The sequence below is a fragment of the Podarcis tiliguerta genome, assembly GCF_965153285.1.
Source record: "Podarcis tiliguerta genome assembly, chromosome: 2".
Classification (NCBI taxonomy): domain Eukaryota; kingdom Metazoa; phylum Chordata; class Lepidosauria; order Squamata; family Lacertidae; genus Podarcis; species Podarcis tiliguerta.
The window spans coordinates 32,538,691-32,555,207 of NC_139535.1; the positions used below are offsets into that span (position 1 = coordinate 32,538,691).

General features: G+C 42.4%; 1 protein-coding gene and 1 long non-coding RNA gene across 12 annotated transcripts in view; one reads left to right on the forward strand and one right to left on the reverse strand.

The window, feature by feature from the left end:
• Positions 1-16,517, forward strand: part of LOC310670124 (contactin-4) — a 506,424-nt gene that overhangs the window by 379,350 nt on the left and 110,557 nt on the right. For all 11 annotated transcript variants that reach the window (XM_083424800.1, XM_083424802.1, XM_083424806.1 and 8 more), the window contains 2 exons: positions 6,859-7,062; positions 14,517-14,619. In XM_083424800.1, coding sequence (XP_083280926.1) covers positions 6,859-7,062; positions 14,517-14,619 — 307 coding nt within the window. The remainder of the gene's footprint in view (positions 1-6,858; positions 7,063-14,516; positions 14,620-16,517) is intronic.
• On the reverse strand, positions 3,459-15,873 carry LOC310671122. The gene is made up of 4 exons (XR_014507805.1): positions 15,157-15,873; positions 12,696-12,944; positions 10,514-10,628; positions 3,459-4,316 (listed from the first exon to the last, which is right to left on the reverse strand). It is a non-coding gene; the product is annotated as an uncharacterized lncRNA (long non-coding RNA).

Genomic DNA, 16,517 nt, shown 5'->3' on the forward strand with positions numbered 1-16,517 from the left:
GGAATCTGTAGAGTTGTGTTTCCTTTCATCCATAGCATTGTCGCCATCTTTCCTCTTCGCCAGATTTCAAATGCTTGGATAGTTCAGGCTTCCCTCAGAGAACCTGAGGGTCATTAGGGAATTTAACATGTTTCATATCCGTGTCATCGCTGCTTTGTCGCCCCAGAGCTTTAGAGCAGGTTTTAATACCTTGTGACCTTGTGCACAAAGAGTTTAACTTTGACAAAATCTGCTTTCCTTTTTTTCGTGTTACAGGAAGCTTAGCGGAGTACCCAGGGCATGTAAAGAAAGACTCACAATGATGTATCTAGGGCAAACCAATTCCCTTTGGTCAGTGAAATGTCCATACACAAGAGTACATGCTGCATTCAGCACGTGTGTGAAAAATTCTAGTCTGCCCATATGATTTTATCAGGTGGGATCCAGCATTGTTCTGTGAATGGAAGGAGCTCTTGTGAATAGAAGAAAAGTTGTGTTCACGCAGCTCCGTGAAGGAGCTGAAGGGAAGCACTTCTGGTTCATGCAGCTACAATGTTCTGGGAGAAACAGCCCATTAACTGTTAAAGTGATAATTTAAATATTAATGGGACAGTAGAGAACTAACTAGAATAGTAATCAGATTAAAATTCAGGTGTTAAGCAGGTACAGTGGTGCCCCGCAAGACGAATGCCTCGCAAGACGGAAAACCCGCTAGACGAAAGGGCTTTCCGTTTTGGAGGTGCTTCGCAAAACGAATTTGCTATGGGCTTGCTTCGCAAGACGAAAATGTCTTGCGATTCCTGGGGTTTTTTCCCCACTCCTCACCCCCTTTTTCTAAGGCACTAAGCTGCTAATAGCCTTTTAGCAGCTAATCCGCTAATCCCTTAAGCCTTTAATAGCCGCTAATAGCCGCTAAACCACTAATGGGCTTGCTTCGCAAGACGAAAAAACCGCTAGACGAAGAGACTCACGGAACGGATTCTTTTCGTCTTGCGAGACACCACTGTACTTGTGTTTAAACACTAGGCAAAGTCTATGATAGTGAACAGCTGAAAAAGGAAGTTATTTGGGTTTTATTCAGCATAGCACTATGTCAGGTTCTTGTCTGTGCAAGGATTACCACTAGCACAGTGGGACTTTTGCCCCCTTTTCTTCCTCCCATTCCCCCTTAATTCTGTTCTAGAAGTTCACCCCAACCTCCAGAGCAGATTTGGGGAGGATGCAAGCCATGGAGGACCACGAACGATGACTCCCTTGAATATCTTAATGACTGAGCAGAGATATAAGTGATCAGGGTGGCTTTAATGTATCCTGGGTCCAAGAGGTCAATTAATACAAGAACCTTCAACTTGGCCCAGTAACGTATGGGCAGCCTGTGCAAACTTTTAGCCTAGATGCAGCCTTCTGCACCATTTGGACCAAGAATAACCCCGCATAGAGCACATTACAGTAATCAGGTCTTGAGGTTACCAGTGCATGAAACACTGACCAGGCTATCCCCATTCAAGAGTAGCCATAGTTGTGGGAGCCACCAAAGGCATTCCTAGTCACAGAGGCTACCTGAGCCTGAAGTGACAAAAGATGGATCCAGGAGTACCTCCAAACTATGAGCCTGTTCTTTCAGAGAGAGTGCAACCCCGCCAAGAACAGACAAATGCCCTATATCAAGTCAGTTTGGCAAATGAAGATCTGTCCAACATCACCTAGTGATCTTGTGGCTAAGCAGGTTTCATTATCCTTGTTGCATACCACACCTTGTTGCATTCCTTAAGCTCAGGAGTTGGTGGGCTAATCCGAACAATGCTGCCCAGCTGTTAATCACATGACATCAGGTCATTCAAATTCAAAGGAAGACTCATAAGCTCACTCTAAGTATGCTTCTGTTTCTTCCCTTCTTCTTTTGCACACATTTCTTGAACCAAGCTGTAATTTGATACATTTTGAATATTGCACCATTTTTTAAAAAAAAGCTGCTTGAAAGGAAGAATACGGAGTGAATGCAAAGTGTGCTCCTAATTCTTCCTTTTCTGTTTGGCCCTATAAGTTTACCTGTCCTGTGTCTGATATCATTTATTGTTAGTTGATTGGCGGGTGGGTGTGGTTTGGATCAAACCGTATCACAGACAAAATGGGGAGCCCTAATTAGACCCATAGACCAGAAGTTTCCCTGTTAGTAATTGAGCTATAGGCTACAGGGATTGAACCAGGGATATTGTAAATCGAAGGGTACAGTCTAGCAGTGAGCCTTGGCTCTTCCCCATAATTATTATAGTTTTTCATGTAGAGTTTGAGTTCCAAAACATAGGACTAGAAGGAAGAGTTAGTTAAATATAAAGGTAAAGGGACCCCTGACCATTAGGTCCAGTCGTGACCGACTCTGGGGTTGCGGTGCTCATCTCACTTTATTGGCTGAGGGAGCCGGCGTACAGCTTCCGGGTCATGTGGCCAGCATGACTAAGCCACTTCTGGCAAACCAGAGCAGCGCACGGAAACGCCGTTTACCTTCCTGCTTTGACGTGCTTTCGAACTGCTAGGTTGGCAGGAGCAGGGACTGAGCAACGGGAGCTCACCCTGTCCCGGGGATTTGAACCGCCGACCTTCCGATTGGCAAGCCCTAGGCTCTGTGGTTTAACCCACAGCGTCACCCACGTCCCTAGTTAAATATACATACCACTTAAATGTTCAAAGACTAGGGTAAGGAAAATTAACAGATAGTTGACAAGAATGCTACATTGTGTGGGTGAATAACTAATCTAGTGGCATACTTGTGAAGATACACAAATGCTCTCATGAATGAGACAGCTACTTCCAACAAGTACCCTTTCTGCTACACACACACACACACACACACACACACACAATTAGGCTATAATTCCCAGATTTTTCCATGAAATTTTACTTCACATCTGGCACTGTCTATCTGAAAAGCCATAAATTGCTTTGCTGCTGTGCTTGCATCCTCAGCGCTGGCAGACACCTTGTTGTTATAAGTTCTAATAGTATTTCAGTTGCTCGCCAGACTAGCCAAAAGCCATTTCATGCTGTATTTTAAGTGTCTGTTTACTCAGTTGTTACAAATTGCCTATGGGACAGGAACTGCCTGTCACTTCCAGAGCAATTAGCATGTGAAGCCTTATCAGAAGAAATCCGTCAAGTTTGAACAGACACAAATAGCACATGGGAATCTCTAAGGAAATCAAAATGAGTATTTTGCAGCATATATTTACATGCTGCTGTTACTGCATTCAGTCATAACTTACATGTTTCTGTATTCCTGTGGATGGGTAGAATAATATAAATAGCCATCATTTTGGTACCCTTGTTCCATACAGATTATACAGTACTGAGGAAAATATTTTGGGCTAATGCTTTTAAAAATACTAGATTTTAAAAAATAATGATTTCGAAATGAATAGGACGGTTTACTTGGTTAGGTTTATTGTTTTTTAAAAAAACAGTGCAGTGTTGTGGTAGCAGAGGCAAAAGAAAACCATTTGTAAAATTTCAGTTAGGCCAACACTATTCACAAAGTGAGCATGTTAATTTCTGAGTCACATTCTTTTAATAATTTCAGATTGTCACATCAGATTTAGTATGATTTGCTCTAATCGACAGCATCGATGGCCACCCCAATTCTTTTTAAAAGAACACCCTTAAACTAAGCGTTTCCTGAGGAAGTTCTTGCAACGTTAATCCATATGGTGTGTGCACTTATCACCTCCTGCATCAGTCACCATGCGCTGAGTCACCATTACAGCCGATCTTGTTGTATCATCTTGATAAAAACTCTAAAACAGAAATGTAGATGAGAGGTGATAAAGCACAATGATCGGCAGTGACTCACTATGCTGCACATGGGGGATGCTCTCAGTGTGAACATGTAAATCCACTCCCTCAAGTATCTTGTGCTCTGTTTACTGTGGTGCCAAGGCCATGCCTCAACTTTGCATTTCAGAAGCAGGATGTGACGACCTCCAAATGCCCTGCCTCTTATCGATTGTATTTCAGTGCAGTGTGTCCCAACACTGAAGGAGTACATGTGTGAAGAATAAAAAAATGCCTATGTAGAACCAGGTGCATAGGCCCTACATAGCAATCACTCTCCATCCCAGTAGCAGGCCAGTTTCATTGGTAAGAGGCATGTGTTTGACCCTACTGATGTGGTCACAGATTTCAAAGGAGCTCCTCTGCCCCATGGCATTGTGCCATAGTAGAATAGCTCCCCTTTATGGCAGGGAAAGCATGTGAAAGGTGCTTGCGAATTATCTTGTTTTAGCACTGCTGAGGAGGTTTGTGTTCCCAGATTCTTCCTTGCTTTCTGATGAGAAGTGTAGGGTCTGTGGAGAATAAATGAAGGCTTAAAAAAACAAAAACAAAAACCTCCCTGTGCATAGGAAAGTAGGAATGGCTGCTTACTGCTGCCTGCATTACAGAGAAACTAGTTAATTGTTTGGCAAGTGTAAATTAAAACAAAAAATAAATGCTAATTACTTTCTGGAAAATTTAAGCCTGCTGAGAAGTGTTACCTTGTTTACTCTGAGTATCCTCTTGACATCAGCATGGGGTTACTCATAATTAGATGCACATGTGTAAATACAATGATTAGATAGTCCCACATAAACATAATTATCATATCTTTTTTTATAAAAAAAACTCACGTCTATGAAGAGGGTCTCTAGCCCTGTGGGGTTTTTGTTACTATAAAAGCCCAACAGTCTACATGCCTTTATCTTATGTCGGCAAACAATGGAGCATTAGAACATAATAGGCTCACACAAGTCACAGTGAGATGAATGGTGGTCGATCCTGCAGGAAATTATTGTGTTGGATTGAGCCCAGTATATTCGCAAATTGCATCACAACAGTTGAGGTCAATTACAATGATGACTCATTAGAGAGTATTAAAATAAGAGCACACTTTTTCACTATAATTAGTGTTCCTCGTATAAAGAGGCAACATCTTCTTGTTCTCTAATTTCCAGAGTCTATCCAGGGTGTTCGGGGTATTCGCTTTATATTCATGAGATTGTAGTAAATTAACCTAAACACTATTCTTGTTTTCCTTGTTGGATATTTCCCAAATATATTCTATAAATTTGGGAGTATTATATAATTAGTCATAATGCAGTTGATTACAACTTCATTTACTATACAGGCTTGTTTTTCTCTTGCCCTCAAGCGTATATAAAACCAAATCTGTATATGATTTGGGCGGGGGGGGGGGGAGGCACGGAGAGGCCTTGAATAATGTTTATTTTGTTAATCCAAGAAGATGAGCTCACTAGAAGAATCAGATGGAGATTTTAACCACAGGGAACTGGGCACATTATCTCCAAATCATGCAAATTTCCAAGCAGTCAATAGATGCTGTCTAAACAGATGTCTGTATATATGCAAACAGTTTCCATTTGTGTATTTAGGGAAATGGTGGATGTTTTAGATGTTGGCTTTCAAAAGTGGGTGTGCTCTGTTGGGTTGGTCTCTGTAATTAATCCTGCACCTGTTCCGTATTCTGGAACCGCACACTTTGCAGGTTGCAGTGCGGAGATCCTGCTTGCTCCATTAACAGTGCTTAAGTAGGGGGAAAGATACATTAGACCGGGGTAGGCAACCTAAGGCCCAGGGGCCGGATCCAGCCCAATCGCCTTTTCAATCTGGCCCATGGACGGTCCGAGAATCAGCATGTTTTTACATGAGTAGAATGTGTGCTTTTATTTAAAATGCATCTCTGGGTTATTTGTGGGGCATAGGAATTAGTTCATTTCCCCCCCCCCCCAAAAAAAAAATATAGTCCAGCCCACCACATGGTCTGAGGGACGGTGGACCGGCCAATAGCTGAAAAAGGTTGCTGACCCCTGCATTAGAACATCCCTTCACTGCCTGTTAGGCTCACCTTTCTCTGAGAATTCTTGTAGCAAGACTCTGGAGCACCAGGGAACAAGGAAGGTGGACGAAGGACTGATCATCAAACTGGAGAAAGAGACTCAACCAGTCATGAACAAACAGCAGCCATTTCCCCTTCTCATTGTGAGTGGGGGGAGGAGGGGGGTAGCTGTGCCCCATCCATTTCAGGAGAAGGTGCGGGTGTGGCAGGAGCTCAGCCATATCACAAATAGTGGGTCTGGTTGACTGTTGGGGTGAGAGGAGCAAAGAGCTGCAAGCTTTTGATTCAATAAGAGGTATCATCACAGTCTCTAGCAAGCCATTCCTTTTGTCCGTATACAAATGATTTAAGAACTTTCACCTATGTTTGGTTGCCCGTATTTTCTGGATGCTGTATGGAAAAGTACATGAATCTGACCTTTGAAGAGTTTGTAAGGAATCCATTTTTAAACTTTCCAAAGGTTTAATTTTCTTCTATGGTAGGGGAAGTAGGAAACTTTGGAAGGAACTTAAAAGGGCATATTTTAAAGGTCTAACAGCCTATATTCCCATGATTTACTTTGCTGCATGTTTTGTGATTTCAAATCTCTGCTGGGGTTCTCTCACCAAAGAGTACTTGAACCAAACCTTGATCTTGGGATCCAGGAAATTCTCATATTATATATGATACATTTTCTTGCCCAGCCAGCACCTCTGGAAAGGGCATGTAGAGAGAGCTGGTTGGTCATTGTGAGATACTGGACTATGTTGGGCTTTTTCTGATCTATGGCTCCTGTGTTCTTAAATGTCTTAAACCTTTAATTTTTTCAAGCACCTAAGCTAAGTTTTGATCATTTTTTGACTAGCTCAGAGTTGATTCACATAGCCATAGGCCTCATGGCAACTGCTTCAAATGGCTGTGCATTTCTGTAATTCCATTATATCATCAAAATTATAGTTTTGCAGTATTTGTATAAAAAATTAATATTAATAGTCTTTTCCCCCTTTCCCTTTCAGAACTGATCTATGCCTGGATCTTCAATGAATACCCATCTTTTGTGCATCAGGATAATCGTCGCTTTGTTTCTCAGGAGACTGGAAATTTGTACATAGCTAAAGTGGAGAAATCTGATGTGGGGAATTACACTTGTGTAGTGACAAACACTGTAACTAACAACAGAGTGCTAGGACCTCCTACACCTTTAATCTTGAGAAATGATGGTAAGATTTCCTGTTAAGTGCTGAGTAGGTTTGGCTTCCTTGTAGGAAAAAGAGGTAATGGCTGTGTTTCTACCAAAGAGCAGGTACCAAGGAGTCTTAGAAAGAAAGGACAATGGGATAATTTTGACCTAAGGGTTATTGTCATTGTTGTTCATTATTAAATTTGTTAGTCGGTTTATCTTGCCCAAAGCGACTTGCTATTCACACCCAAGAAATGGAATACACTTGTAATATTCAATAGCAAAGGGGTAATCACTTAAGACGAATGGGAGAGCAGAGAAGTAACCTCTGTAGTAGCCATGTGGTGTCCTTGGACAATGGATGTTGGCGGCAGCAGCTCTAGCACTTCCTCTGGCATTGGCAAAGGAAAATGAACTAGAATAACAGTATAATATATACATTATTATTATTATTATTATTATTAATTATTATTATTATTAAACAAGGGCCTCCGTCCGTGATAAGACATCACAAGGAAGTGGCAGAGAATCACTGTCCTCCCTTGCATTTCTGTAAAGCAAAGCATTTATTTCAAAGGAAGCAAGTCCTGGACTCATACCTGATGAAACCCTGGAAATAACGCTTTAATATAATGATTGCTTACGGTGGTGACTTTGAAGTCAGTTACCCACGAGCGCTTCTCTTAGGAATTCATGCTTTGCACCTACTCTGGCATGTTTACTGAAGTCATTCATGTAAAATGTACTTGAAATGTACTTGAAGTGTATTCTACTGTTTATTATAGATGTGCTGGGAAACACTGTTGAGTTCAACAGGGAAGATCAGCAACATTCATTTAAGCACAAGATGATCAGGTTTCCCTGAGGCTGAAGTGTTAGTATCGTTGAAGACAGGTTAAATTTGCATTAGGCTCGTCACAGAACAGCCTGAGACCTCACTTTATAATTTTCATATTCCAGCTCTCCCGTTTCTGGTAGCTCACATGTTTAAATGCAATTTACACTTGACTATTCATACACTCTAGTGTATTGAGAGGCCAACTGGCAAGGCCTGGGTATTTCAATAGCGAATCGCAGCTTGCATTTGTTGCAATGAAATGCAAACTGCAAGGCATGCACGTTCTAACAGGCTGACAGGAACATCTGGATCCTCTTTTTTTAAAAATTGAGTTTGACATGTCCAGTACATCTCAATATATATGACAGATTATTTTCATTAGAGCATTTCATCATTAAATTAGCACACTAAGAGGCAAATTCATCAACGTTTAATGTCCCAATTACATGAATAAGTGTTACAGAAAGAAATTTCATAATGTTCCTCTCTCATTTAACGTAAAATATACTGAACTGTGTAATTCATCACTTTGGTGCTAGTCGTGCAGTTTAGAACTATTTCCGTTATAATAGGTCCAGGAACAAAGGCACATAAGGTATTTATTGATGAAAATACACCATTCTGTGGCAGAAGAAATCTTTTCCCATCCCTGTCTTCCACAGACAACACAAGTATTTGGAAACTTTTAAAGTATCAAAAGATGTAATTATTATGCTTTAGTCCAGAAGGAGGTAGATGTCATTTTATTACCCAGAGAACAAGGACTAGACTGCATATTACATTAAATGCCCAATCTGTCCTTCTGTATGTTTTTCCCCTTTAAAAATAGCAGTTATATGTGTGTGTGATCATGATTAGAGGCATCTTCCACATCGTGGTCCTAATGAAAAATTGCACTACAAAGCTGTGATGTAGCAATGCAGAGAAGCTGCCATTGGTGGCAATGACAGCTTTTGTCCCATGTCAAATAACAGCTTGGAACTCATAATTTAGCCATACCTTGGGTTACATACCCTTCAGGTTACAGATGCTTCAGATTACAGACGCTTCAGGATACAGATGCTTCAGGTTACAGACTCTGCTAACCCAGAAATAGTACCTCAGGTTAAGAACTTTGCTTCAGGATGAGAACAGAAATCGTTCTCTGGCGGCACGGCGGCAGCAGCAGGAGGCCCTATTAGCTAAAGTGGTGATTCAGGTTAAGAACAGTTTCAGGTTAAGAACGGACCTCCAGAACGAATTAAGTACTTAACCCGAGGTACCACTGTACAATGTTGGCATAAGAGTTTGTAGGGATTTTGCATAGATAGATTTTGGATAGATATTTTGGTATTCAATTAAGTTTTACTTGGATTACATCTATTAAAATTAATGACCCTGACTAGTCAAACTTATCAATTTCAGTAGGTCTTCTCTGAACAAAACTTACTTGAAAGCCACCCCTAGTTATTTTCCTCAAGGATATTGGAAAAGTAGCTACTTGGCATCTAGAAGAAGCAGTGGAAAGCTGTGTAAAACGCCAATAGCTCTGTTAAATGTGTGTCCCCTCTTCTCACCTGTTCCCACCTCAGCCTTTGTGCAAGGCATGACATCTACAAACTGTTGTGCACTCTAAGTTGCCTCTCAAGGCTCCTAAAATATAAATCTTCAGATGTTACTTTAGAGCTTCCTGAAAGCAATAGTTTATTCTCTTGTTTCCTTAAATTGGGCTGTTTCTTTATATTGTATGGCACAATCAGAAAATGTTCCTTAACCCATTGGTCAAGCATTTTCAATACCAGGTAGCATTTTCTCTGCAGGGAATATAAATGGAGGCAGCCAAGCAATGGTAAAAGTAGACTTTGTTCTCTGGATCAATATAAGGCCAGTTTGTAACTCCTCTATAGAGATGGTATTTATTTCATTGTTACGAGAAGTATATAAAAGGCAATCTGTGGTATAAACTTTTTTCTTTTTTTAAAAAAATAAATACTCTATGCACTTGTCTTTCCTAGCAAGAATTATCTTTATGTTTGGACTTCACTTTTACAATCTGCCCCTTATACTTTCAGACACTCCTCAATTAGTCCATAAACACCTCCCTATAGTAATCAATAGAGTTGGGTTTTTTGTTTGTTTTTAAAGCGGGGACATAGATTATAAGGAGCACTTTCTGATTGTGCTAACAGTGCCTCACTCTTACCTGGTTTAAAGTTCAGTTTACTGGCTCACGTCCTGCCATACACCAGCCTAGCACATCCACTGCTGCACCTGTGTTAGTGCTGACCTTTAAAGTCCTAAATGGCTTTGGCCCTGTATACCTGAAGGAGCGGCTCCATACCCATCGTTCAGCCCAGACACTGAGATCCAGTTCTGAGGACCTTCTGTAGTTCTCTCATTGCGAAAAGTGAGGCTACAGGGACCTAGGCGGAGGGCCTTCTGGGTAGTCACCCCCACCCTGTGGAATGCTCTCCCATCAGATATCAAGGAAATAAACAGCTATCTGACTTTCAAAAGGCATCTGTTTAGGGAAGTTTTTAATGTTTGATGCTTTGCTGTGGTTTTATAATTTGTTGGAAGCCTCCCAGAGTGGCTGCAGCAACCCACTCAGATGGATGGCATATTATTATTATTATTATTATTATTATTATTATTATTAATATACAACACTCACCTCACTGGCGCATCCGCTCCCTGCTTGTTTTTATCAGTCATGAGAGTCAAGAGCCTTACTACCGGTAATTCAAATTCATCCAACTCAACAGGTCTAGATGGTGTTCTGGAGACCTCTGGAAAGTCATTTGCAATAACAGTGGTTATTAACAATTTTATCCACAAAATGCTTTGCAAACAGGCCAATATCTAGATGAAGCTGCTGGGGGTGGCCATTAGGATATTTTCTGTTACACTAAAATTGAGAGAGATTGGCAGTTTTCTTTTCAGCCTCTTTTCTAATGATATCCCAACATGGAATTTAACTTTTTCACAGATTACTAGGTCAACATCTTCATTGAAATACTCACAACTCCAAGGTCTCATTCCTGGTCACACGCTTCAGACCTCTGAACATATATGTGCACTTATTTTTTTGCCCTAGTGCACATGACTTTAGGCTTGCTTGCACTGAATTTGCATTTCACTATTTACTGTCCATTTGCCCAGTTTGTAGAGATCATTGAGGTCTCACCATTCACATTCTCACAGCACTCTCATAACATGATGAATTCTGCTGTGTGGATAGGAGGGGAGAATAGACAAGTAGGCAGACTGCAGTGTATAATCTGATCTCTTGCTCTCTTTTTTATTTTTTGTAGATTTCCACAACCATGTGGCCTATTTGTTAGCACTCTCTCTGCAGGCTCCTAGAGTCTAAGTCTGTGTTGGGCTATCACATGTTTTGCTTGCAGCACTGGTTTGGCGCTTTTTTCCCCTTGCTTTTTTTTCGTACTTTGAAATGATGAATGCTGAAAAGCTTGGAGAAACATATGCTGCCTTTGGAAAGCATGTTGAAAGAAACAGGATACTGACAGTGACTGGTGTTCCCTGGCTGTTTAGAATGCAATCCATACAAGTATCCTTAGCATAGTTTGTTTAGATGACTGATTTTATGTGGCAGCTGCACTTTATATCGTACAGAAGGAGTGTCTTTGAAGCTAAGTGAATGGGGGGAAAGGCAACCTGTTATTGTGTTGAAGCAGTATAGACAGTAAAAGTAGCATGCATATCAACATCAACCCACATTCCTTCTGAGAAAGCTGTGTTTATAATAGAAGCATTTCCTTATCTGGATGTTTGAGGGAAAAGGGGTCTCTCTATATTGCACTTTATATATCAGAGTTGTAGGAAATCTATTTAGCAATTATGACAGTTCTAAAACTTAGGAGCGGTCTCCCCTAGTGCAGCACAGCAGAGGCGGATTTAGAGGAGTACAATTGGTTTGGTCGCACTGGGCGCGGAGCCTTCGGGGCACCACAACTATAATGCATAATGGAAGGCGAGAGGCAGGGGTCCACTGAATTTTGGCATCGCATAGGGCACCACTGAAATTGAAGACCCCAAAGTCCACCACTAAAGACAGGATACTTGACACGAATTACTCAAGGTTCCAGGAAAAGAAGGGATCCTGAGGCAGGTGAAATCTTCCTTCCTCAACCTGCGAAGGCCTAGATACATTGGCTGCCCCGTGGTATGAAACCTATGGCTGCATAGATTTTGTGCACTCATTTCTAGTTATGCATATGCAAATCGCATAAATAAACAATCCCAACCATGTTTGGGAAGAAGGAAGCTCAGGAGAAGCTGTTACTTCCCACCACACCTCCGCTCGTGTTCTGTGTATTATTTTACGAGGGGATCAGGGATTCCCTATTTCCTTTCCATACCCAACTAAAGATTGCCTACAGATATAGTCTATAGATACAGATACAGTCATACCTTGGGTTGAATGTGCTTCAGGTTGACCGCGTTCAAGTTGCGCTCCATGGCAACCCGGAAGTAACAGAGGGCGTTACTTCCGGGTTTCACTGCTTGCGCATGCGCAGACACGGCGAAAAGCAATGCGCGCAGACGTGCTGTCGCTAATTATGTTTGCTTCTAGATGCGAACGGGGCTCTGGAACGGATCCCGTTCGTATCTAGAGGTACCACTGTATAGCCTACGGATCGTTGTGTGCAGCAGCAGGAGTCTACGCACAACAGTTAATGAGAATCTCTGAATGCTTACTTGGAAAATGTATCATTTGAGATTATGAGAGGAGGCTACAAGGTACAGCAAATTCTTCTCTTCCCCATTCATTATGCCCCATGCCTTTTTCCCTTCAAATCCTTAAACTTGCTTGCTTCATGTCACTCTCTCACCTGTTACTAGCTGGATGCTTCTGTTCTCTTTTTGTCCCCCTCCTTGCCTGGGGAATCATGCCATTGTCTGTTTAGCTGAGCATCTAGCTTGCTATTGTTATCAATAGTCAATCACGGTGGTAGCAGCAGTAGGAATTTGTTGGTGCCATCACCATCATCATTGTTGGAGAAGTACTGGCAGTAGAACAAGAAGAAAACTACAAGCCATGTAATAGCGCCTTTGGGATTCGATGTGGAGTGCTCTCTTTTCTATGCACACAGCAAGGAAGGGACAGTAAGAACAGCTATAAGTACATGAATGTGGGACCATGCTTTAGCATATAAAAGCAAACCAAAGCATTGTGAAATCAGATATACCCAAATAATAATAATAATTTATTATTTGTACCCCGCCCATCTGGCTGGGTTTCCCCAGCCACTCTGGGCGGCTTCCACAGAGACCAAAAATACACTAAAATGTCACACATTAAAAACTTCCCTGAATAGGGCTGCCTTAAGATGTCCTCTGAATGTCAGGTAGTTGTTTATCGCTTTGACATCTGATGGGAGGGCGGGCACCACTACCGAGAAGGCCCTCTGCCTGGTTCCCTGTAGCTTTGCTTCTCGCAATGAGGGAACCGCCAGAAGGCGCTCGGCACTGGACATCAGCGTCCTGGCGGAACGATGGGGGTGGAGACGCTCCTTCAGGTATACTGGGCCGAGGCCGTTTAGGGCTTTAAAGCACAGTGCATGAGAGTTGCGACTTCTGCAGCCCAGTTTCTTACTAACACCCATCTGTGAAACTGTCAGCCCTCTCTGTGTGTTTCTGCCTCTTTTAGTTCTCCCTGTTCTTCAGGACTACTGCAAACTTGACTTGGTATTTCATTTCAACAGCAGGAGAGAATATTACCTCTACTGTCATTAGTTTCCATTGATGAAACATCAACTTGCCACCTGGACTATGAGCCAGTCATCCAGCAAAGAGAGGGCAATTAGGCAAAACCTGTAGCAGCACATTGTCTAAATAGCGGACCATATCCCAGGGCACAGGTAGCCAGAGGCTATCCAGCTGATCACTGAACTACATTCCCAAAGGTGGTCATTCTGAATCTAATTCACATGCAGCTATTACTTTCTTATAGCTACAGGCTTCCCTAACATTCTACTGTGCATAAATATTTAGTCTTATTGAAGCTGGGCAAGAATGAATGTTCAGAAAGATCAGATTATGATACCATATGTATTTGTTTTTGACTGTATTGAAAGGTTTATGGAAGCTACTCAGTTTGTAAGAAAAGTGTTGATTTAGTATAAACAGAATGACTTTTTATGTGCATTATTTAATATGATTTAAAAAAAACAAAAACAACTGCTTTGATGTAATGGTCGAATTACTAACACAGTAAAATTTAAGCAAACTACACAACCGCTGTAGCACCTTAGAGGATATTGCACCCTAAAAGTTAATAGGAGCTTTGGTTAGCTGGCAGTGCTTTATCAAGAGTTGTTTGCTCTGCATTACTTTCTCCAAAAGGCATTGATTGCACTTTATTAGCACTTTCCTTTCACAAGAAGAATGCAGAAAAATGAAAAAGCAAAGAGCCATGATGAGATGTAATCTTAGGCAGATGGCTGAGAGCTGCAAAACAAATTTTCCTCTGGAAGTAAATAGGGAAAGGGAGCCTCACAGTGTGTGGCTGTTGGAGACGAGGGTCCTGTTTGAAATGAACAGATTAATTGGGCACGTAATGATGTACAAAACTGCCCTGGGTTAACTCAGGCATACTTGGGGATATGTAATGCAGAATTCAAGTCAATTTAGCATCCATTATATGTTCACAGGAGTGATGGGCGAATATGAGCCGAAAATAGAAGTGCAGTTCCCAGAAATGGTTCCATCTGCGAAAGGAACAACTGTGAGACTGGAATGCTTTGCGTTGGGAAAGTAAGTTTTCGTCATTCACTCATTCTGCTGTACTAAAACAGTTTGCAGGTTGTTAGGGCAAAATCAAGTAAATTGTGGGTTTTCTGCTTCGCACAACCTCCATTAACTGTGATGTTGTCTCCCTTGGCTTTCAGCGCTCATTCATGCCCTTCTCAGTTTGACCAGTCATGCTCTGTGGACTTTTCATTTTGTTTTGCTATGCAAATACACATGTACATTGTTACCTCGAACTATGATCACTTGGACAGCTCCTGATGAAGTTTGGTGCATGAATCTGATGCACCTCAGAACAACCCCACTCCCCCACCAGCGGAAGTGGGGACCTTAATGTATCAGTTGATAGTACCTACTTTGGCTGCAGCTGCTTAGAAAACAAAAAAATTGATGTCATTGTGAGTTATTCAGTGGAAAGTCAACATGTTATAGTAGTGAAAAAGGAAAATTCAGTGTTGGAAATAGTGGGGAAGGTATTTAATATAAAGGAGGTATAATGCCATTATACCAATTATAAAGGAGGTATAATGCCATTATACCAACCTGTAGTATAGATTTGGACCACAGGGGACAATTCTGGTAAATTGATCTGTGACTCCCAAGTATCCGCTGGTGTGAGTAAACTGTGTAGGCCATTACCCTTATACCTTTGCTTGTGAAAATCTAGATACAGCAAACTGGCCACTGAACAAGATGCAGTGGACAGATCTTTGTGTTGATCCAGCAAGGCTGTTCATATAAATGCATGCAGTAATCACTCATCTTATGGGGGGGGTGTTCCAACGGTAACATGTATACCCAAAAATTGTGTGTGGTCAAACCCTTGGAGCTGCCCTGTGGCCAGCAGGTTGTGGGGAGAGAGAGCATCCTCAGCACTCTCAAGAGCCAGCATGCTGAGTGGGCCTTGCCCTGTCAGTAAGGTAGAGAGTTTTGCATGCTTGGTCCACTTGGCTTATCCAGTGGAAAAGGGGCTTTTAAACTCACCACCTGACGTGGGACAGGAGGGGGCAGATGCCTGCTTGCTCAGATGCTTCTGTGAGATCTTGCAGAGACCTGAATTGTCCCACGAGATCTCGCGAGGGCATTCCTTAGGCTTCCAGAGCTTCTGTGCCAAGTGAGCCTTTTCTGAGGTTCCCGTAATTAGGTTGGGAAGCTTTGAAAACACTGGGCCCCTCTTACATCACAGGTATTATAACTGGCTATTGTTAGAATTCCTGCTCCATGGGATTGTTGTCTTAAACATGACGGTGTATGTTTTGACTCCACAGAGTGGGAAGTGACGGAGACAGAATGTTTGTGTTACTGTGTTCTGTGAAGTGGGACTATTGTCCTTGGTTCTTTTTCTCTTTGCTGTCTGATGCTAGAAAGAGAGGGAGCCATGTTGCAGTGCTCCGTGTGTGTTTATATGTAACTAAAGTAGATTAACCAAAATGCTGAGTTGCTGAGCTCTGTTACGCAAACAGTCGGGCATGTGTCTCTGCCAGGGTCCTACTTGAGTGTAGGCTGAACTCCTGACAGTTTGTGCTGGTCCCGGGGGGGGGGGGATTGGGCGTGGTCAGGAACTCTGGCAGAAAGCAGGACAGGGTGCCGGCAGGAACAGGTAACCAACGATGTTGCTCCCACAACCTGGGACTGGGAGGGCTGGCCTTTATCTCCTCTGAGGCATAGGGGGGCCCGGTCCACAGGTGACTCGCCTCTCCTGGCCTGGAGGCGAGCACTCCTCCTGCGAGAACTTAGTTCCCTCCACCTCTCTGCCCTGAGCCTCCGCAGCTCCGGAGAGGCTGGAGGGTTACTGGACCCAGAGGCAACCTCACCTTCCCCTGACAGGGCTGGGAGAGGAGCACCTGCAGGGTCCTTGATCACCTCAGGAGCCAGAGCGGATTCAGCTGGTGTCTGCTCCTGAG